This window comes from Engystomops pustulosus, chromosome 7 (assembly GCF_040894005.1).
Source record: "Engystomops pustulosus chromosome 7, aEngPut4.maternal, whole genome shotgun sequence".
NCBI classification, from domain to species: Eukaryota; Metazoa; Chordata; class Amphibia; order Anura; family Leptodactylidae; genus Engystomops; species Engystomops pustulosus.
In genome coordinates, this window is record NC_092417.1 from 126,060,546 (window position 1) to 126,085,379 (window position 24,834).

Below are 24,834 nucleotides of genomic sequence, written 5' to 3' on the forward strand. Positions count from 1 at the left end.
GTGGTGTGCAGGGGCGCCAGATTTAGGATTTCTGTCATATGTACTTCATGAATCTGGTGCCCCCTGCACTGCTCCGAGGGTGCACCAACTTTTTTTGGTGCACTTTTAACATGGGGCGTGTGACACATTTCTATCGGACTTTGCATGTTAAATCTGGCGCATGGTCAGACTAAGCACTGGAATGCCTCCCAATTTGTGCTGAAAAATCCTAACGCTCTTCGAGTTCCCGTGGCTGCATAGCACACACCATGACATCAGCCACTTGGCGACATCCTAGTGTGTACGCAGTCACAGGCACACACTATGATGTCAGCAAAAGGCTGACGTCATGGTGTATGTGATCGGTCTTCAGCTCCCGCGCGGTCCTAAGAGGATCTGTGGGGCTGAGTTTTTGTGAGGTGAGTACAGAGGGTTTTTTTAGGCTGGTCAGGGGGCTGCTGGCTATATATATGGGAGGTGGAAGCACTCGTTATATACAGGGGAGGGGCAGGCACTGGCTATAAACAAGGGGGGGGCAGGCACTGGCTATATACACGGGGGGGGGCAGGCACTTGCTATATACACGGGGGGGGGGCAGGCACTTGCTATATACACTGTGGACTGGCTTGCTATATACTTGGAGGTTGCTGGCTATATGCTGAGGGCAGGGGGCTATTGGCTGTATACAAGGGGCAGGTGCTGTCTATATACTAGAGGGTAGAGGCTGTTTAGATATATACTGGGTGGAGGCTGTGACCAATGCATTTCCCACCCTAGGCTTATACTTGAGTCAGCAGGTTCTGCCTGTTTGTGTTAAAATTAGGTACCTCTGCTTATACTCGGGTCGGCTTATGCTGGAGTATATAAACACACACACATTATACTGAGCTTTATATTTTTATACGTCTGTGAAAACATTATAGCTGAACTGTGACTGATTGCTATGAACAACATAGACACTGTTATAGTTTTTATAAAATTGAGGCTGATATGAAAGTTTCAGAATATGTTATTGAATATATCGGTGTGTATGTATGTATATATATGTGTATATATGTATATTGTATTTATTTTCTTATTCAAGTATATATTGACAATAATTAAAAGGAGAGTGTCAGGGCTTTGGTAGATGACACACCACATCTATAGCATCTATAGCAAAAATGGAGCAGAATAGAGGCTAATCAAGCATCATCATAACAAATAGAAAGGTATTTTTAATTCCAGGTAACCATTACAAATAGATTTTTGAAATATTTTAACCTCTTTGACAGCTTTTTGTAGTAAATAGTTTTGTGGCATAACCCCTTTAAGGATTTTTTTTTTTCTCAAAGGAAACTCCCTGAACGCACTCAAGTCTTTCAGGGAGCTCCAGTATACACACATTAAAGCTCGTTTACTAAGGGTCCGCAGACCACTTGTATATTTCGAAGTTTTCCGATTTGTGCCACATTTAATAGTGGATTGTGTCGCACGCGATTAGATTTTGGGGCAATCACGCCGGCTTTCATGCAATTGAAATGGGGGGGACGACCGGACTGATTAGGACTAAGATTGGGATTTAACTTTAAAATTGTGTCGCAAGATCAAGCAGTTACATGCAGTGGGAAGAAGATGGTGCACTCTGGTGGACCTGAGCATGGAGCGACACATGTAGGATATCAGGCGCACGATCTATGTGAATCGCGGCACAATGCATGATCGTCGGACATTCTGGATCGGGGATCACAACATGGACCGTAAATGTGCCCCATTATTCTCGCGAGTTTTAATCTGCTGTACGAAGGTCTGGATTGTCTGGCCACTGTTGTGACCTCCAACTCATCCAGGTGCTTCTCTTCCTCAGGTGGTCTATCACATATTTTTTCAATATTACAATGCAGCAGGCACATTCTCATCCTGCTGGTCGTTCCCTTTTGATAGTATCACCTTTACATTCATGGATGAGATGCGGGTTGCCTTTTCCCATGTTGCCTACGAGGAATCCACAATACTTGGTTGTACAGGTTACAAGCTCTAATGATTGTTGGGCTACCGCCCTCTGGTTGGTCCATGGCCTAAATCTGCTACCTCCAGCGTTTTAGTTCATTTGGGCTGTATCTGAAAAAATCTTCTGTTATGTTAGAGTCTACCCCTTGTGAGTTCCCATCTAGTGTTATTTTGGAACTAGGCAATTGTGGACCATTATTTACATGCTTTGTTGCTTCACACCAGTTATTTATATTGTACTATTTTTGTATTAAAAAAAAGTTCAAAATCTTTCCAGATTAAAGAAAATCTACTATTTAATTTTATGCATTATGAACCAAAATACCTTGAGAATGTTTTAGCTATTCTGATGCAGGAGCATATCTTGTTTAAACCCTGTGCTCTCTCGCTCCTTTGCCTGGCTTAGTGCTTTTCCTCTCACATTAGTTATGCACTGCACCAGAGAATGATGTAATCAGTGTTGCGCCTGGCAGGCAGAAGTAATCAATTACACCATCCCCTAGATGCTGTGAATGAGTGATCCAGCTTAGAATGATTAGTTCTGTCTGAACATTGCAAACCGCTCCATGTAATGTGTTTATGAACAAGCCGCATGTCATCCAGTTTTCCCAATGTCCTGAATGTTACTTTTTCAGCAAAACCACTTAACTCGGAGATTAAACAAATTCTTCTGTATCAGTGTGGCTATAGAATTATCAAGGTATGTTTGGCTCACAATGCATGAAATCAAATGGTAGATTTCCTTTAAATTCTTTGCTTAAAAACATTTCCTGCAAGGCTGACTCAAAATAATAAATATTTTAAATATTTTTTTCTTTTGTTTATCCAGTGTTCCATTTTGGAGGTTTCTCATCACAGGGGCTGACCAGAATAGACAAATCAAGATGTGGTGCACAGTATCTTGGACTTGCCTGCAGACAATTCGGTAACTATAACTAGTATTTGACTTTCAACTGTCTTTCTGGCTGTTTTTTTTTTTTTTTTTTTTTTTTTTTATCACCAATAAAGTTTTTTTTTTTTAAATTTGCCTCAGTTACAGGTCATTCTTAAAGAAATTACAAATAACTGTATTAAAATTGTTTTAAAATGTATGTTTTTTTGCCAATCATATGAATATTATAATGTATACTGAATATCATTCATACCTTTTTAAATATAATCATATATTGTTTAATATATCTATTGTTTTCCACAAATGTACCTTTTTGCCATCACACTGGGCCATTAACCCCTTCATGACCGATGGCCATTGGGGCTTGAATGTCCATGTCAATTTTTTTACTTTCTGCTATGCGCTTCTTTAAATGGTGAGATCTCTAGAAAAGCTTTACATATCATGACAAGTATTACTCTTTTTTTTTTTTACATGACTTGTGACTTTAATAAAAACATAATAACCATGTCAAGATAATGTTTCTTTATAAAATTTGCCTACAATTGACTAAAAATGTGAAAAAAAGTTCTCATTTTTCCTATTAATGTTTTTTAAAAAAGTATTAACTTTTACCAAACTATGTTTATAAAAATGTTCCATCAACCTTCCCCAATTTGAACTACAGATGTAGAGGGTGCATGTACCTCTGCAAAGTGAAAGTCTCCAGCAGCTTCTTCTATATTCTGCCTTCAGCTGACAGGCTGGCAGTCATTTTAAACTCCTATATCTCCTGTACCTTTGCACTTAGAAACACAATTCTAGGGTCAAATTAAACAGGAGAGCCTCTTTAATATGATATTTGGGTTGTGCATGGATGCCTTAGAGAACAGGAGATATCCTGATTAAAGTTACAATCAGGAATAAGAACATAACCATTTTTTAGTACAACTCTAAGGGTAGTTCTTTTAACCCCTTAACAACCTGGGCCTTTTTCGATTTTTCTCTTCCATTTTTCACTCGCTACCTTCAAAAATCTAAAGAGTTGTGTGGCAGCGTATTTTCTGTGTAACAAATTGCACTTCATAGTGATGGTATGTATTTTCCATGCAGTGTACTGGGAAGCGGGAAAAAAAATTCCAAACGCAGTGAAAATGGTGAAAAAACACATTTGCAACGTTTTCGCGTCTGCATTATTCTTTGGGTCATTACGATTACGGGGATACCAAATTTGTATAGGTTTTATGTTTTCATGCATTTCCAAAAATTAAAACCTCCAGTCCAAATTTTATTTATTTTTTTTTTTAATTTCTTCATCTTCTGGCGCCAATAACTTTTTTATACTTTTGTGTACGGAGCTGTGGGTGGTGTCATTTTTTGCGACTTTGATGGCATATTCATTGCTATCATTTTTAGGACTATCATGCTATAATTTTTACGGGGTTAAACACAGTGAAAAACTGCTGTAATATTTTGATCGGGCATTTTCGTATGCGGCGATACCTAATGTGTTTGTTATTATTTACGTTTTATTAATATTTATATCAGTTCTAGGGAAAGGGGAGTGATTTAGAATTTTTTTTTTTTTTTAAACTTTTTATTTTTATTTTTACTTTTACTATTTTTCAGACTCCCTAGGGTACTTTAACCTTAGGTTGTCTGATCCTACCATATACTGCCATACTGCTGTATGGCAGTATATGGGGATTTTCCTCCTCATTCATTACAATGTGCTGATAGCTGATGAATGGGTTAAAACGAGACTGTGAGACCCGAAGCTGATTGTGGCAACGGATCACTGCTCCCCGATGATGTCACGGGGAGCGAAGATCCTAGGCAAGATGGTGGCGCCCATACGCCGCCATCTTCTTTAAGCCGCCGGCTGTATTGCCGGCGGTAATCGACGTGAAAACACCCGCGATCGGTGCCTTTGCTGCAATATGCAGTAAAGACTTATCGGCTATGGAGTGGGCTCGGCCTGCGAGCCCTCTCCATGCATCGGGACCCAGCGCACGTCGGGAAGGGGTTAAGTTCTATAAATATTTTAAGGGTTATAATATTTTAAGCCTATTATTAACTTTTAGGGTGGTTCTTCGGTTCTACCCGTGCTAAAATAATCATTTTTGTCCCCTGAAAGGGGAAAAGATGTCACAGCCATTTTAACAATACAAACAATTCATAAAATACAATACCTTAAAAGATATTTAAAAATGTTAAAAAAGACCACATAGAAACCTAAAATACCACCAATCATCCATAACCTATACAATACCCTATTTTCATGTCATAACTACAATTGCTTATTGAGATTTACAAAGGCAGTTCGTTTGTCAGATCTTGCCCACTATTTAACTATACTTTAGTAAAAAAAAACTCCATATTTCATGTTGGACAAATGGGTAGTACGTGGCATAAATGATTTTTTTATATCTATCTGTCCTGCATCTTATTTCATTTAATCTTCCACTGAAACCGCTTCGCTGCCATTGCAGTTGGTTATATTATGGGTGAGATTGATCTGCCACTGTGCGGTCAAGCTTTTTAAGTACGCAATGTTGGAGCATACTCTTCCATAGGTCCATTTTCACACCAATTATGCTCTCAGCTTTTTTAATAATTTTTCTGCATTTACATTGATCCTGAGCAGACAGACATAGACCCCAGGCACAAACCCCATACATTAAAGAGCTAAGTACCACTGACTCATAGAAGGTCATCAGGAGGCTGGTGTTCACAGAGAAGGCCCTAAGTGATCTCAGGAAAAACAGCTTGCTTGTTGCTTTTCTGTATGCATAATCCATTTGAAACTGCCATTTTAGTTTTTCATTGATCATTATGTCAAGATATTAGTACTTCCTCATGCGTTCAATTTCCACCCCATCTACAGTTAATGGTTCAAACCAGTCCTTCCTTTTCCTTGCAAAATAGACTACAATTTCTTTAGTCAATTAAGCTACATAAGGAAACTCTGAGCTGACTCTCCCTCCTTTCACTAACTTGCATGCATGCTCCAGCCCGCAATGGGGAATCGCCACCGCACTGAACCCCAGGGGATCTTCCCATAACATTCCGGGACCCCCGCACTTTGGATAATTTCATAGTGCGTGAGTCACTTACTGGATCCAAGATGCCCCCGAGCGATGAGATCTCAACGCCTAGCAGAATGCAGGACCTGCCTTCCTCACGTGCAGAGGACTTGAATAGCAGCACACGGGAAGTATAGCAGGGGCCAGCATCAGTGCTAAGGAGTACCGGCCACATGGAGATACCTCTGGGGCAACAGCTTCCTGCTAGAGGCCCACAAGAAGAGCAGCCTCTGCTTCATAGAACTAGTCACACCAGCAGGCTCAGAGTGCTTGCTACCAAGCACTGGCCACATGGCCACACACTGCCTCACCTCTACCTCAGAGGTCACAATATAGTTAATCTCAGGGCTTTCCTGCTGGGGAACCTGTGGAAATGGAGTATTCCTGAGGCTCAGGAAAATGTTGCTGCTTTGCTTAGCCTTCTTTTTAACTCGCTTTTGGGGAGAACCTTTCAAAATGGACAAGGCATCTATAAGCCTCAGACCAAAACTGACTTATGGACGTCCTAGGGATATTATTTGCTGCGTTACTTCTTTGTCCAACCCTTTATACCTAATATTTTCTTCATTTTAAGCCAACTCAAAGTTTCCAACATTGTCTTGCACTGGGAAGAGACCTGTCCCCAATATCTTTATGAACTGTAAGTTCCTATCCCTGAAGTTTGAATAATTCAGCCAGCTAGCAATTTCACCAGATGTTTCTTTTAGGAACGCTGCTACTTGGGATGCAACAAAATAGTCTCCAACTTGTAAATGACACTCCTCCCTCCTCTCTTAAGCTTTGTAGAACTTTCTTCTCAATTCTGGCTCCCCCTCTCCCCCCCCCCCCCCCAGAAAAAAAAGTGCATATTCTATCCATGAAATTAAAAATCTGTTCAAATATTCTCATAGGAGAATTTCTGAAAAGGTATACACTAGCGCTTAAGGAAGAAGAACCATTTTGATCAGACTATGCCGAACCACATACGTCAATTTCAATTTGGACCAACCTTGATCTTCATCCTCCATTTTTTTAAATTAAAGGCAGTATATTCAATTCCACAAACCACTTTAAAGGATCTGATAATACAATACCCAAATATCTAAAGGATTTATTCCCTTCAATTTTTTCCAATGTAAGATTCAAATCCACCCTATTTACTCCCAAGAACATTGCAGCTGACTTTGCCCAATTAATCTGCAACAAAGACATTTTCCCATAATCATTAAGAATTTCTTGTAGTACATTCATTGATACTTCTGGATTCGTTACAAGTCATAATACGTCATCTGCGTATAATGATAATTTAATTTCTGTCTGGCCAAATTTAAATCCTTCTACTCTCTTCTCCCCTCTAATCCTTGCAGGAACTATAGTTCCCCTTCTCTTTCACCAGATTTGCCAATAATCTACTTGGTTTCTCTCCTTCAGCAAACCACCAATACTTGCAGATTATAGAAGAGCTCTCTTTACTCTCAGTATTTCTTTTGAATAATCCTTTAATACAGCTTTACCCTGATCCCAAATTCATTTACTTTTTCCTCATGTGAGTCTCCTGGCAGTAGGCCTTATTCATGAGGGGGTGGCCGACACACCCTCTCCAAGCCCCTTGTCATCGAGGACCTCTAAGAGTAGCCGACAGCCGCGCATATATTGCACAATCACTGCCGGCTCTCTGATGCGACGCACTGACAGTGGCCACGCTGTCCTCTTTAACAACCTGTGTTTCTTGGAGCAGTCTCCCAGTGTAAGATCTATTCTTGAAAAGCACTAGAATTCTCTCTTTTCTGGGTTTCTCAACCTCCACAAAATCAACCATTCTATTTCTTGACACCATTTTCTTAAACTTGTGTGTGATTCTTTCTCACTCACTCCCCCTTCAGGTCTAAATCTATCTTTTTTCAGGTCCATCAATGCATTGAAGTCACCAATATATTAAAATTATTGTCCAAAGGGGGGTGGCTGTTCCTGACGGCCATCCATCCTGCCCCATGGACCAGAAGGGTTTCGTCACACTCCCACCACCCCCCCACCCCCCTTCAGTTCATGATAGCTGCTATTGGCTCATCAATGCAGACCAGCCAATAGCAGCGAATTTACTTATAACTTCGTTGATCGGGGCAGGGTGGCGGATGTTCCTGACAGCCACCCATTTTGCCTTGCACTCCAGAGGGGTTTTGCTGCCCCCTCTGTCCATGTTCGCCGCTAGTGGCTAGTCGATTTGGTCCAGCCAATAGCATCAATATTCATCACAATGGGCATCACTGGGGTGAATAAGAGCAACACACGGCGATAATTGTTCCTGTCTAGGACAGCACCAATCATAAGTGGAAGGGGCCATGTCTGGTGGCATCATGCCATCTCCCAGAGAGCTCCGAGTGACCGATCTGTGCACCCACTGCTGGAGAAGGGCAACCACTTGTATGTGGATAACGTTTATCCCAGCGTTCCCCTATTCCAATCCCTCCGTTCCAGAGGTTCTGTTGCGCATGGCGGCACTGTACGCAATAGCCAGAGAGGTCCCCTAAAACCTTTGTTAGGCAACGGGGTTAGAAAGGGGGGGGAGATCAAGGAGCTCAGGAATCAGAACATGGTGTTGGTCAAATAGAAGGACAAAAGTAATGTCCTTGTTCTGACCACAATTTGTGGGAACTCTAGCACCTTCACCCCTGTACGAAATACCTCAACTGCTGCCCCCAACTGTTAAAGGGAACCTGTCACCAGGAGACCCAATTTTAGCACTCCCCCAGTCCCCACAGAGCATAGTACATACACTGCCAAAGTGCTGTGTGACTAGGCAGTTGCCAATTGGAGGGACTAAAAAGGAGCATTCCCCTTCCCCCCCCACCCTTGGGAACAGCTTCTCCATGTGACCTTTTCAAATATATGAAAACACCCATCACTGAGCTTAGCGACGCCCCCTGCTCTACAGCCAATCCCGAGTGAGGGGAGTTATTCATATATTTGAAAAGGTTACATGTTTCCCAAGGGTGGGGGGAGCTGCTCCTTTCCAACTCCTCCCAAAAGGCAACTGCCTAGTCACACAGCAGATGCTTATGAAAGGTACAATATAACATATCTTTTTTTTTCTGTAAAACCAATTTTTAATACAAAAACACTTTGGCAGTGTATGTACTATGTTCTGTGGGGACTGGGGTAGTGCTAAAAATGGGTCTCCTGGTGACAGGTTCCCTTTAAGTCACATTGCTCCTATACCCCTCAATTATTTAATTGCGGGATGTAGTTTGCAAGCAAGGGGCACTTGTGGGTTTTATGTTTTTTTTATTTAGGTTTTCTATTTCCCCTCCAAGTCTCTGGATTTGTTGACAGATCCTTTATAATTCTCCAAGTTATTTATTATTTATTTATATTCTATGTGCTTTATCATTCCGGAGCGCTGCTTGATTTTCTGGCTAGCATTTAGGATCACATGTTGCATCAGGAAACATGGCTTCCTAATCAGAGAGCTGACATACAGTGGCACAAACTGGGCATCATATAATAGGCATCACATAATGGGCACCACATAATGGGTGCTATGTTACGGGCGCCGCATAATGGGCACTGAACTTTCCAGAAATAATTGCATTTTTTTATCTTGGACTCCATTGCAAATCATATTTGGAAATCACCTTCATATGTTCAAAATGCTCATTTCACCATGTGTATTACACCACATATTACACCTTGCTAAATTCCCCAAGGGATATATATTCAACAATTGGGGTAACTTTTTGTGTTTTCCTCTGTTTTGGTACCACTAGGGTTCTCCAAATACATCCTGACACGTGAAGGATTTCTGTCAAATTTGGCTTCTAAAAGACAAATATCCTTCTTTTCCTCTACTCTGCGCCCATAAAGCATTTTATATCATAGTATCATAGTATATAAGGCTGGAAAAAGACGCAAGTCCAACCTTTAAGAATTAATTAAATGTTTTATCTCCATAACCCATGATATTTTTTCTCTCCAGAAAGGCATCCAGTCCTCTCTTGAACATGTACATAGAGTCCGCCATAACAACCTCCTGCGGCAGAGAGTTCCACAGTCTCACTGCTCTTACAGTAAAGAACCTTGTCTATGTTGATGGTAAAATCGCCTCTCCTCTAGGCGTAGAGGATGCCCCCTTGTCCTGGTGACAGGCCTAGGTATAAAAAGATCTTTGGAGAGATCCTTGTAATGTCCGTTCAGGTATTTGTACATTTTAATGAGGTCTCCCCTCAGTCGTCTTTTTTTCTAAACTGAATAATCCCAAATTTTGTAATCTGTCATTGTATTCTAATCCCCCATTCCCCTGGTTGCTCTCCTCTGCACCCGTTCCAGCTCTACTATGTCCTTTTTATACACTGGTGCCCAAAACTGTACACAATATTCCATGTGTGGTCTGACCAGGGACTTGTAGAAGGGCAAAACTATTTCTTTATCATGAGAATCTATATCTTGATACATCCCATAATTTTATTTGCTTTAGCAGCAGCCGCCTGGCTCTGGTCACTAAAATTAAGTTTACCATCCACCAATACCCCCAAGTCCTTTTCAGCTCCAGTTTTACTAAGTAATTGACCGTTTAGAACATAATTATACTTTTTGTTTCCATGGCCCAAGTGCATAACTTTACATTTATCTACATTAAACCTCATCAACAATTTCTCTGCCCACTCCTCAAGCTTCCACAAATCCCTCTGTAATGCTAAACTATTGACCTCAGTATTTATTACTTTACACAGCTTAGTATCATCTGCAAATATTGAAACTTGACTGTGTAAACCCACTACAAGGTCATTAATAAAAATATTAAAAATAAGTGGCCCCAATACTGACCCCTGTGACACTCCACTGGTAACATCAACCCAATCTGAGAATGTGCCATTAATGACGACCCTTTGTTTTCTATCACTAAGCCAATTACTTACCCAAATACACAGATTTTCTCCTATTCCCAGCAGTCTCATTTTATATACCAACCTTTTATGTGGCACGGTGTCAAATGCCTTTGAAAGGTCCAGATATACAACATCCACAGCGTCTCCCAAATCCAGTCTTGAACTTACCTCCTCGTAGAAACCAATCAGATTAGTCTGACAGGACCGATCTCTCATAAACCCATGCTGACGCTGGGTTATAACCCAGGTTGTGCACAGTGAGATACTCCAGGATAGCATCTCTAACAAACCCTTCAAATATTTTCCCCACCACAGCAGTTAGACTCACGGGTCTGTAGTTTCCAGGATCGCTATTTGATCCTTTTTTGTATATTGTTACCACATTTGCTATGCGCCAGTCCAGTGGAACATAACCAGTCCTCAGTGAATCTTCAAATATTAAAAATAACGGTCTGTCTATCACCGTACATAATTCATGCAGAACCCGGGGGTGTATGCCATCTGGCCCCGGTGATTTATCTATCTTAGTGGTTGCGAGGCGGCGCCGTACCTCTTCCTGGGTTAAACTGTTCAAAAAGAACCTTCCAAAAAGAATTTACATTATTCCTCATTGTGTCTTCCACCAGGGGATTTTCCTGGGTAAAGACAGTTGAGAAGGCGACATTCAGTAGATTGGCCCTTTCCTCATCTCCTTCCACCATGACCCCCATGTTATTTCTAAGGGGACCCACACTCTCTGTTTTTAGTTTCTTATCATTTATATACTTGAAAAATAATTTGGGATTATTTTTGCTCTCCCTGGCAATATTTCTCTGTCTCTATTTTTGCGGCCTTTATCTGCTTTTTTTCAGGATTTATTTTTCTCTATAATCCTGTAATGCCTCATCGCTACCTTAACGTTTTAGCACCTTAAACGCTTTATCTTTCTCGCTTATTGCTTTCCTTACAAGACTAGTTAGCCACATAGGCTTTTTCTTGTTCCTCTTATGCTTTTTCCCATAAGGTATGTGTTTCTCACAGGACTTTTTCAGAAAATATGAGAAAAAGTCCAATTTTTTGGGGAGGCTTTTGTCTTGACTTTAAGGTCTATGCCTTTAAGGTCAGTCTATGCTTTTAAGGTCTTCCCTTAGTTGCTGAAAATTTGCCCTCCTGAAGTTTAGAGTGTGTGTTGTCCCTTCCCTAATGCTCTTAGTAAAGCGTAATACAAAATCAAAGATATTATGATCACTATTCCCCAGGTTCCCCCCAACCTGTAGTTTTGATACCCTATCAGGTCTGTTGGTAAGGATAAGGTCCAGCAGTGCCCCCCCTCTTGCTCTCCAGGACTAGTTGCGACAGGTAATTGTCTTTTGTTGTTGACATATGCACATGTGGATACTATGCACATGTGGATTTGGGGTACTTCTACACTCGTGAGAAATAGTTTTACACCTTTTTTTGGGGGTTATTTCATATATTATCTTTTGTTCACTTCTGAGCTTCATTGCATACCCATACAACATTTTATTTGCATGTGTGGGGCAGATTTATACTCGGGAGAAATAGTAGTACACATTTTTGGGGTTGTTTCATCTTTTATGGCTAATTTTTGTATCCCATAAGGCATCAAAGTGACTTTTTTGGGAAAACTTTCATTTTTTTCCTTTTTAGGGATCTAATTAAGCAAACTTCTGTAGGGGCAAATACACATATTACACCTTGTTAAATTCTCCAAAGGGTGCACTTCCCAAAATGGTGACACTTGTTGGGGTTCCCCTCTGTTTTGGTACCACTAGGGCTCTCGAAATGCATCCTGACACATGTAAAGGATGTTTAACAAATCTTTTATTTAAAACAAATGTTTTATATACACAAGTGGTGCAATTCTGTGCTTAAGAGAAATAGTTTTACACATTTATGGGGGTTGTTTCATCTTTTATCCCTTGTGGTTACAAAAATGTGGGGTAAAAGTGACTTTTTTGAGAAAATGTTCACCTTTTTTCTTTTTGGGGCCTAATTGAATCATACACCTGTTGTGGCAAATACACAAATTACACATTGCTAAACTCTCAAAGGGTATACTTTCCAAAATGGTGTCTCTTGTTGGAGCTTCCCTCTGTTTTGGTACCATTAGGGCTCTCCAAATGCATCCTGACACATGAAAATTCTTCTGCCATACTTGTCTTCCAGAAACGAAACAACACTCTTTCCCTTCTAAGTGCCCCCCTGTACAGTGACAAAATGGATATTGGCATGTAGGAGGAATTGCACTAAACATTGTAAAATGCATTTTCCTTTTTAACCCATTGTAAAGGTGCAAATTTTATTGTTCAATGAATATATTGTAAGATAAAATTACATTTTTTGTAATTTCACTTTTATTTATTTTTTACCATCATGAAATGCTCATGGGGTTAACAAAATTCCCAACGGTTGCTTTAAATATTTTGAGGGGTGTAGTTTCTAAAATGGTATCATTTGTGGGGGTTTTCTGTCATGTGGGCCTTATAATGTCACTTCTAACTAAATTGACCCTCCAAATGTAGGTTTTGATGATTTTTGTGAAAATCTGAAAAATTGCACCTAAAGTTATAAGCCTCCTGACATCCTAAATAAAGGAAAAAATGTTTGAAAAATGATGCCAAGTTAAAGCAGACATTTGTAAAATGTTAGTCATCAAGTTAGTTTAGTGATATGACCAACTTTCCAAAAAGTAGAACATTTTGAAAAAAGATTTTTCAAAATTTTCGCCAAATTTTCAATTTATTTCACAAATAAATACTAACCATATTGCTTAAATTTCTCAACCAACATGAAGTACAATGTGTCACGAAAAAGCAGTCTCAAAGTCAACTGAATATGTTAAAGAGTTTCAAATAGACAACTTAAATAGACACGTCAGATTTTTTAAAATGGGCAGTGTCAGGAAGGTGAAAAGTGGCTGCGGTGTTATGGGGTTAAAGATGAGTGAAAAAAAATAGGGGCGCTTGGAACCCTCAATCAAGGGAAAGGGAGGGAGGGTACGGGTGGAGAGACAGAGAGCCAAAAAGAATTAAAACAAAATAACCCGCCCCCCCTTTCATACAGTTTCATCCCACTCCCTAACCCATATTGGCTCAATGCTTACCATTCCTGGCTTGAGCTTTTTTCCTAGCATGACCTATCCTGTTAGGTATTTTCCCATGTTAGGTATTAGAGCTCAACAGACTATCTAGCCAACTGTAAGCCTCTTCAGAATCGGTGAAAAGCAGTGTTTTATCACTATAAATTACCCTCAATTTGGCAGGAAACAACAGTGAGTACTGAACATTATTTTCCCTTGGGCTACATTCACACGACCGTATGGGGGACGTATATACGGCTGACGTATATACGGCCGATATACGTTCCCCATTGACGGCAATAGGCGCACGGCGCCCTACGGGAGCGGTACGATGCAGCACACGTGTGGCACAGTTCCGCTCCATACCCCAGAAAAAGATAGGACATGCCGTGCACCATATCTTCCTGTGGAGAGGGCCGGGGTTGAGCTGCGCTCACCTCCTCCTCCTCTCCCCGTGCACTGCCCTTGCTCGCTACAGTACGGCGGGCAACGGCAGTGTGAATGCAGCCTTAATCTTTTTTTTACAGTCCCTAAAGTTGTTACGATCTTTTCTTGTCTGTAGGGCCTAGTCAGGGAACAATCTAATCTCATTATTATTCCATGTTTGAGCTCACTTCTTTCTGTTTTCTAGCATTATATGGTCTCCATCTCTGGAGGAAACCACTTTAATCGGAAGGGTCTAGGATACGATCCAGGCTGTGGCGCTTTAAAGGGCTTTTTTTGTGCTCAAACAATAAATTGTAAAAAAAACGAGAAAAAATCTTTTCCCAACCATCCCATAAAACTTTTATAGGTTCTTTCCGTCCAGTCCTTATGCAAACCCCACACACTTGATATTTCCTCGTCTGGATCTGTTCTCCAAAACTATCAGTTTTTTTCTTTTACCTCATATTATCCACTTTCAACTGTTGGATTTCTGCTTTCAATACTTTTAATGACCCCTCCATTTCATTAACTTGTTTCTCAGTATTAACCAACCTTTCCTTTTCGTTATGAACATCCTCCCTCAGGCCTCTTATTTCATTACTCAAACCACCCACCTCTGTTACCAAATCTGCTGTATTTCTATTACAGATATCCAAAGCATTTAATTTATCTAGCCAGTTTCTGATGTTTCTAGTTCTTTCAAATGTCCCTCCTGCCCTTCCCTTCCTTCCACATTCTATTTTTTATCTGAAATACCTGCTGCTGTACACCACTTCTATGTTCCCCAAAGGGGAAAAATTCCAAGAATGAAGGAAAAGGTTACCATCACTTTTTCCTTCATTTTTGGAATTTTTCCCCTTTTGGGGGGCTTGTTTTTGCCACAAAGGAGCCTGATTTCTGCCCTTTTTGTGCGCTGGTATGTTTATGCATATTGGCACTACGTGTCATATGACCAATAGATGATAATCTCACAGAGAAGGGAGCCTATCCCTGTGTCATAAGCAATTTCCTTCAAAATTCAAATTTTGCAAACTAAATGCCTGGATCTCTAGGATACTGCACTTGCCCTGTCTTATGTACTACTCATCAGATTCTCTAACATACTCCAATGTGTATTATGTGGGACTTCAGAAGCCATTTCCATATAGTAAATACAAGCTCAAGGCAGGATCATCAACAAACATAAGATATCCAGCACTTAAATATATATGTGTGTGTATATATAATATATATATATAATATTAGTATTTATAAGGCCCACATGACATTTGTCCCGTCTGTTACTGTGGCTCCTCATATGTTGCACAGACCGTCCCAGACAATAGATAAATAAATCAGTAGTTTAGAGCTCTTTAAAATCTGCTGATATTTTTTCAAAGTGAGTATATTGCACACAGTGTCCAATCCAGTAAAGAGGCTTGGGCTTTGTTACACAGTATGTCCGAGACACTAATAATGTTCACAGCTATATCAATGCACTGAACCAATTTAGATTTAGAATTTTTTCTATGACTTGTTATAACTCCGCAATTAGAAAACTGGCCATTCTCTAGCACCTCACGCCAGCCCTGCACAGTTCATATGAAAATAAAAGGGTCTTTAAGCCCCTGGCAAAAAGTAAGGATTCGGTGAACATGCAATTAGAGCTATAGGCTACCGCCCAAGCTCGACCCCAGCTTATCTAGAAGTAACCCCCTCCTCCAAAGCACAGCAGAGACCAGCAGTCCAGGATCATTACTCATACAATGTCTCACTTGCTTGCACTCACGTGACCTTTGTGGACAGTTGAGCATCACAACAAAGTTCTTTCTCCTACGGACATTTACTGGCTCTTCTTGTCTCCGAAGCTGGCACGCCGCCCAAATCATACTCTGAGCCCTGCTCCATCTCCTTGAGCTCCGTCAGACCTGCTCTCACCAGGACAAAAACTGTCAGCTCTCCCCAGCACTTGATCATTGGCCTGCTCGAGCAGTCACCGCACTCCAGCAGTCAGCCATTCAGCCTTGTTAATTACAAGCTCCAGCACAACACCTCACACTTGCATACCAGAAGAGCGTGTCTTGGCTATGGCATGTCGGATCCACTATGCCACTCTCATGCTCGACCAAAGCTATATAAATCATGTTATACAATGTTTTCTGTCCGAACTCTGGTCAACTAATTTATTCCCAACTGTATTTGGGGGCAACTTTAATGTTATGTTCTCTGAAATACAGGATCACATGTCTCTACAAGACACTCCCTCGACACAACAGACTGTTAGATTGTCAGCGGGACTTGGGAAGTTCATCCGTAGGCATGACTTCTTCAACTTGTGGCGGGTAGACATTTTCACGTCACAGTCCTTCACTTTTTTTTCACTCGTACATAAAACATGTACTTGTATAAATTATTTTTTGGGGGTTGAATCCATATTCAGGACATTTCAATCCGCAGACGTGGGACTAATTTACTGGTCGGACCATGCCCCAGTCACGGTCAAACTGTCACTGTTAAACTTATCGCCTCGACCCCTGCACTGGAGACTAAATAAGAACCTTCTCTCTCATATTATTACGGAAGACGCACTTCGGTCCTTCCTCCTCCATTACTTTGGGGACAACTCCTTGTCAGCTCCCTCTGTCAATATTGTGGGAGGTACACAAAGTAGTTTACTACGGTCATGCTATTTACCAAGCAGTCTACAAAAAGAGGTTGGTGAGAATGGTAAGGCTAGAATGCACAAGGGAGCTTAGATTCCTGGAATGTAGATTGGTAGCACGCCCATCTCTTACATTGTTACAAAAGGTCCTCACCCTCAGAGCATAGTTGAAGGAAGTAGATTTAGCTGCGGCAGATAAGCTTCCACCGTACTCCTGTCAGCGCTTTTACAAGTATGGTAAAAGTGCCCATACATTGTTGGCTAGACAATTGCAGGATCGAATGGGTGCTGCTAACCCGTACGGTATAAAAGACAGTGAAGGTAACCAACCTTTGCCCAGATGTCCCAATGCTGGTTAGGGACCACTAATTTACTGGTATGATCTCGCTTTTTGCGATCAATGTACTACTTGCACTTACTAACCCTATAATAAGTCTCCCTAACCTCCACAATATATTGGATGAGTATAGTTACTTCTCCGGTTATAGAATAAATAAGCATAAGACTGAAGCTCTCCCTTTTAATATTTCCTTGACTGAGCTGACGGCCCTCAAGAATTTAAGTATACGTGGAAGTCAGAATCCCTAAAGTACCTGGGAATTCAGATAACTCTGACTAATAAAGCCCAATATGCAGCTAACTTTCCACACATGTCAGGGAGATCCAGAGTCTTTTAAGTAAATGGCAGCCAATTTACCTGTCTCTGTTAGGGCGTAATGTGGCTATTAAATGTCTATCCTACCTAAATTACTATACCTGTTTAAGACACTCCCAATTCAGTTCCCAATGACAGTATTAAGCAAACTACAGTTGGGGGGTTTATGTGGGGAGGTAGGAGCCACAGGATTCCTAAATTTATTGTGACTGTCAGGGCCACCAGCGGGGGATTGGCTTTACCAGACATCAAACTACACTGTTTTGCGTCCCACCGAAGGCATCTTGCCTCAGCGGCTATGCTACAGGCATAAAATAGATGTACTGAGCTCGAAAAACTTTAGTATGCCCCAATACACCCAGCTACTTTGATAAGGGTCCCCTATCTGCTTACTCTGCAGCAGCCTTACTGGACCCCATGCAGTTTATTTAGGATATTTGGCACAAGTGTAGAATAAGGTTCCAACTAGCCCCCATGCATTCCATGCTTACCCCACTTTTGTTCACACCCCCACATCCCGGATAGCCTTACTCCTAACTATGGGCCATGGGTCCCCTCTCACGTAAATTACTTCTGCTGTAGGCCCTAAGGGAGTGGCACCCTTTCCTAGAGGGAGCAGACTATTCCTATACCCAAATTAAGCACTTTTATAGTTTCGCTAATAGGGACAGAGGCAGCATTGCGCCCTCCTCCCTTTTGAACGATTATGCTCACAGGTTCCCACAATGAAGGGCCTGATCTCTAGCCTAATATACGATTCTTAACACCAGACTTGATATGACACATGAATGTATGACATGATGGGAGTCGTGGCTAGGTAGACAAATGACAGCTGAACAATGGCAGAAGGTTTGGGTGAGGGCACTTAAATCCTCTATTTGTACCGTGTACAGGGAGAGTCAGATAAAAATCTTAACTGGTACCGTACACATGACCTCCCACACAAGTTCTATCCCTCGGTCCCCAACCTATGCTGGAGGTGCGGAGGACCCGACGCTACCTCGTTCCATATTTTTTAGGGATGTCCAGCTCTAATGCATTTTGGTTCGAAGTTGGGACCCTCATTGGAGATGTGTTCAACACCCTAGTCCCTTTAGACCAGTGGTTCTCAACCTGTGGGTCGGGACCCCAGCGGGGGTCGAACGACCAAAACCGGGGGTCGCCTAAAGCCATCGGAGCCGCAATTTTACTGTGTTTTTACTGCGAGTTGCATGGTTTGGGGTCACCACAGCATGAGGAACTGTATTGCGGGGTCACAGCATTAGAAAGGTTGAGAACCACTGCTTTAGACCTTGAGATATATATCCTTAATTTGTACCCAAGTTTCTTTCGGGGTCCGACTGCCAAGTTGCTTCTACACATACTCACAGAGATGATCTGTCCCACCATAGTAATTAGATCTCTATGCTTGTCTTGGGGACCTCAGTTCCATGGAATATATTACTGCAGTGATTTGAAAAGTTCTGGACACTTTGGGACACTTATAATGCTAGATTGGTGTTTCATAACATTTATGGCTGTATTAGAATACAAAAGGTGCTATCATATTGTAAAAGCTATTCTAAATAGATAGATATGAGTGACAAATGTTTACCAATTTTGTTTGTGATGATTTGATTTAATATGTTTTATCTACATGTGCTGTAATGCTTTGGATTTTCCAGTATTACATCATTTTTGTTGGAAAAAAAATCCATACAACATGTTAAAGGAATGTGTCCGGGTTCAGGAGATATGGATGTTTGAAGTTGGTCACTGTTAAGATGTTTATAAACGTCCTTTCTGCAAGGGGCATGTGCAAATAGGAGGTATTTACCCGTATGGCAGGCGTGAAGGGGTTAAAGAAACATGTACGAAATGGTACTGGTAAATGTTTATTAGGACAATTTCTTCCTGAGAGTTTCACTTTAAAACTTGGCACAAATATCATGCTTCAAGGTGTTTCACAATCTGAGAGATCCATTGTTAATAGAGTGTGCGATTTCCTGTCAGCTGACTGCAGCATGGAGAACTTGTTTTGTTTTTTTTTTTTTGTTTTACTGTATACAGTAAAAAAAATACAGTTTTTCCTGCTGATCAGGTACTCTCATAATTCTATACACTGTATGGTAAATAAGAATAATTAATTTTGTTTTCCTTGTAGGTTTTCTTCAGACCCATTTAACTCCAGTATCTTACCTGGGTTAAAGGCTTGCCTGGATTTATCTGCAGAGTTTATGATACTTACTGATGTTCACAGAAAGGTAAATACGACATTTTACTATTGTTAGTAAACTAGCAGAGGTGGATCAAACATTTTTCCAGAAGGGTAGTAATACTCTTATTTTTTTGAGTATTTTTAGCCAAGGAGTAGTATGACATTTTCAGTAATACAAAAACATAACTTGTATAATGTTAATAGACCCTATTTATACAAGAAAATCATATGTCAGTATCATCTGTGCTGAAATGGCAAATTGAGGCATTAATATTACATTATGCCGTAAACAAATGGCTGATGCTGCCAATCCCCTTACCTATCCTCACACCCGACTGGCTGATGCCGCCAGGAGCAGACTGTGGCTGGTGTTGACGCCAACCAGTGATCCGCCGTCCTCTCCCAACCCCCACCTTTCATGCCATCACCCAACCCCCAGCAAAGACCATGGCTAGCGCCGCCAAACAGCCCCCCAGACCAGACTGACACTGCCATCCCATGTTGATGGATGCTGTTTTATATAAGGAGCTTTTAAAAAAGTTTATTTTTGTGTGTGGGGTGATTAATGCTTTAAAGGAAGCATACCATGAGGGATCTACCATGAGTAGAGCTGATAATAGATTCATCCTGCCTCTGCACTAATCTGTAACAAACTTGTTTACAATTTTTTTTTTAAAGTAATCTGTAAATTAACTGCATTGTAGCTCAATGATATATTGCCAAAAATAAACATTTTTGAGGTTATTAAATTACAGATTAGGGAAGAGGCAGGCAGGAGGAATCTACCTATCAGATCTTTTTCTGTTGGTAGATTCCTCTGCGCTGCACATAGCTTGCCAAATCGGTCTCTGTCCCCAATGGCACACAATCTAATCAACCTACCAGTATGTTTTGGAGTGTCGGTGGAAACCGGAGAACCCAGAGTAAACCCACACAAACACTGAGAAAACATACACACTCGTTGCAGATGTTGACCCTGGGATTTGAACCCAGGTCCCGAGTGCTGCAAAGCTGTAATGCTAACCTCTGGGCCACCGTAAATTTGTGTGTTATCACTGTTATCTGTGATCTGTATACATGTATACACAACATGTAGAGGGGATGCAAGTTGCATCTTCTCTGCATGCATCTACATCCTCTGCTTGTGGAATCCCAGTGAAGTATATTTCTTGATCCTATCATGGTATTTAAGGCTGGAAAAAGATTCAAGCCCATTAAGTCCAACCTTTAAAGTGATTTTCCCACAAACCCTAGAGGATGTGGCCTGACTTTCTGGTCTGGGGGGGGGGGGGGGGGATTCAGTGATAAGACCTCCACAAGCAATGAAAATGAGGGGTTCGATGGGGTCCAACGTACCTCTGTTGCACCTCTCATCACGCCATCAGAGTAAATTGCAATATGTGAAGGGTTTATGAAAGTAAAATATGGGATAGATTCAACCTCTTTTAAATGGAAAGACAGAATCCAAATTGGGTGTCCACAGGACCCCTGTCCATAGTGGACATCCCCTATCAATCAAACCCCCAACAAATTAAAGCATGATAATTCCATCATATACTAATATTGTACCATTATTCAAAAGCATACAACATATGAACTACATTAAAACTGTTAAGTGACAAAATATCCAGAAAAATTATCAATAATTGTTCTGTTATAAAAGATAAACATTGTAGTGGTGCAAAAAGTGACAGCTCGCGTTCAGCTTCAATATATTCTTTTACATCTGAAAACAAAGCAAGAAAAGTGTGTTATTAACCCCATAGCGCAATAAGACGTACCCTTACGTCTTGCTGCGCATGGGGGAGTATGAAGAGGGCTCACAGGCTGAGCCCTCTTCATACTCACCGGGCATTTGCTTCATAATGAAGCAAACGCCCGTCGCTAACACCCGCGATCGGTGCTTGCCGGCGGCGCCCATACTGACGTCACCGGGGAGCGGCGATCCGTTGTCATCAAAAGCCTCGGATCACACAAAGATCCGAGGCTGTCATGATCGAGGCTATCTATTATAATGTGCGATCTGCACATTGTAATAGATGGTATGCAAAATCCCCATATCCTGCAATACTGTAGTATGGCAGTGTATGGTAGGATCAATCACACAACCTAGGGTTAAAGTACCCTAGGGAGTCTGAAGAATGGTAAAAAAATAAAAATAAAAAAAAGTAAAAAAAAAAAATTTATATTAAAAAAACATAAAAATTCAAATCACCCTCCTTTCCCTATAACTGATTTAAATAAACAGTAAAAATCCTAAACACATTAGGTATCGCCGCGTCCGAAAATGCCCGATCTATCAAAATATAATAACCGTTTTTCACTGCGTTTTACCCCTTAGCGGAAAATAGCGCCCAAAGTCGCAAATTGCATTTTTTAGCCATTTTGAAAAATAGAAAAAATTCTATAAAAAGTGATCAAAAGGTCGCACAGTCCTAAAAATAAAAGCGCTGAAAACGTCATCAGACGTCGCAAAAAATGACACCACCTACAGCTCTGTATACTAAAGTATGAAAAAGTTATAAGCGCAAGAACACTGTAAAATGAAGATTTTTTTTTTTTCTGTACAGGATGTTTTAATTTTTGTAAATGTATGAAAACATTATAAAACCTATACAAATTTGGTATCCCTGTGATCATATTGACCCAATGAATGAAGTAGACTTGTCATTTGGGGCGCACAGTGAAAGCTGTAAAAACCAAGCCCACAAGAAATGGTGCGAATGTGTTTTTTCATCATTTTCACTGCATTTAGAATTTTTTTCCCGCTTCCCAGTACACGGCATGGAATATTCAATACCATCACTACGAAGTGCAATTTGTTAAGCAGAAAATAAGACATCACACAGCTCTGTACATGGAAAAACAAAAAAGTTATAGATTTTTGAAGGTGGGGAGTGAAAAATAAAAACGCAAAAACGAAAAAGGGCCTGGTCCTTAAGGGGTTAATGGTTAATGTCACTATGTACATGTACAGCGTTAAACATCAGAAAGACAACAAGATAGGTAGTGTGATTCCGATTTATACTCAGTCCTGTATTCCAATTAACTTGAAATCTCCATTTATGCCTTAAGGATGAATTTTACCCAAGATGAACCTCCGTTAACGCTAGAAGGCACTGCCGCAATGTACAATAGATATGCCGAACCCCCACAGATCGTAAATACGTTGGACCCCTCCTTCGCTCCAGCAGACTAATGGAGCACACGGCTGTGCATGACCTTTCTGCTCCATTAATCTCTATGGCGCTGATGGAGATCACCGAGTGAGGACTGACGGAACCCTCATTTTAGCCATCTGTGGGGGTCTCGGCACTGATGGATAGGGCCTAACTTTTGCTTGTGGGAAAACCCCCTTTAAGGATGTGTTCCTTTTTTCAACCTCTACCTAATGGAGGAATATGATTAGTTGAAATCCTAAGGTGTTTTTCTAGGTGTCCTGCTTCCGTAAAATCTTTGGAAACCGTAAGGTCATTACTTCCTGTTAATGCAATGGCATTATTTTACTGCATACTATACAGAAGAGATCTCACAACAGACTACATAACTTATAATTGATGTTGAAAACTTTTCCACCTGTTATACCAACAAAAGTTCTCCTTTTTTTATTTATTTTTTTTTTTATTTTATTAAATTGACCAATGGGTCTCAGTGAGGTCATTAAGACCTTTTTTTGTGAAAAATTTTCCAAGTGTATGGACTCAGTCATTCATACGTTCTCATTTTTGATACGTGTGTGTGTATATTCACATTAGGAGAATTAGTGGGTTGACCCCTTCCTGCAAACTCCTGTACAGTGCTACGGAACTGCGTTCTGGTAAAAGCTCACAATCTGCGGACACCCTACAAGTCCAAGAATAATAATAATAAAAATTAAACCTGAGTAAAAGCACCTAAAACACTGGCATCTAATGAAGTATAAAGAATATAAATATATTAACACCCATATATTTTGTATGAAGTCTGTAACAATCTGTACAATAAATCTAAATCCTTAACGGACCCGTACGTTGTAGAATGTAAAATTATAACTAAAAACCCGGAAATGTTTTCTCCTCAAATGTCTTCACAAAAAAGTTATAAAATGTCTAAAAATTAAAACTCAAAATAACATTTTGTCTCACAATTGATAAGCCCTCAACCATCTTTGTCAACTTAAAAGTATCTTATTGAGATAGAGATATGACCTTTTAAAGTGGGACACTGTCTAGACCTATAGATCTAGTGTAAATCTATTTATAATACAAGATAATCATGATAGATTTCTTAAAGGGAACCTTCCCACAGTATGGTCTACACTGACTGAAATAGACCATAAGTTCATCAGTGTCAGATACGTGGTACGCAAATGGTGCAACATTTGCCCCATGTAGATGAGGCAAGTCGCAACCAAATGCATCCACATCTGTCTGTTTCAGACTCAGTGTAGACCATACTGTGGGTAAGGTTCCCTTTTAAGAGATCTTCTATCATGATTATTCTCTTGTATTTGACCCAATAGTGCGGTATGCACCATACATACTTGACCATTGTATATTTAATTTGTCTAATATCCCTGTGTATAGTTATACATTAATGACAGCATGCTTAATCAATGCTTATGCGCAAGTGTTATCTTCCGGTCATGTGCAGTACATATTGAGGACATGAGGCACCAGGTACCGATTTCTAATGTATGCATCGGCTGATTCACAAATTTGGTCATGTGATCATATGTCTTATGATTTTATTTTGTTTAACTGAATGGTTTTGCACTTTATCTACAAATTACACTTTATTTTTTATCTTGCACTTACTTTAGATATGTATGTATCATATAATAACATAATATTGATATTTAACATTTATTGTTATGGATTATTAAGAGTGAATGATGAGACACTCCCACATATGGTATTTATACTTTTTCACTATGGAGTGCACATTGCTTGAGAAACATGGTAACACACCGAAACATTGCCAGTTTTGGAATAAACTCTACTCTGGGCTCTGGGGAGCTGTTACTTTTTTGGGATTTTTAGCTTACACTGGTTCTTACCCCGAACT

At 40.5% G+C, this 24,834-nt stretch overlaps 1 protein-coding gene across 2 annotated transcripts in view; it reads left to right on the top strand.

The window, feature by feature from the left end:
• The window catches only part of EDC4 (enhancer of mRNA decapping 4), a 688,366-nt gene that overhangs the window by 209,856 nt on the left and 453,676 nt on the right, over positions 1-24,834 (top strand). For both annotated transcript variants that reach the window (XM_072117764.1, XM_072117765.1), the window contains exons 10-11: positions 2,798-2,893; positions 19,735-19,834. In XM_072117764.1, the coding sequence (XP_071973865.1) occupies positions 2,798-2,893; positions 19,735-19,834 (196 nt within the window). The remainder of the gene's footprint in view (positions 1-2,797; positions 2,894-19,734; positions 19,835-24,834) is intronic.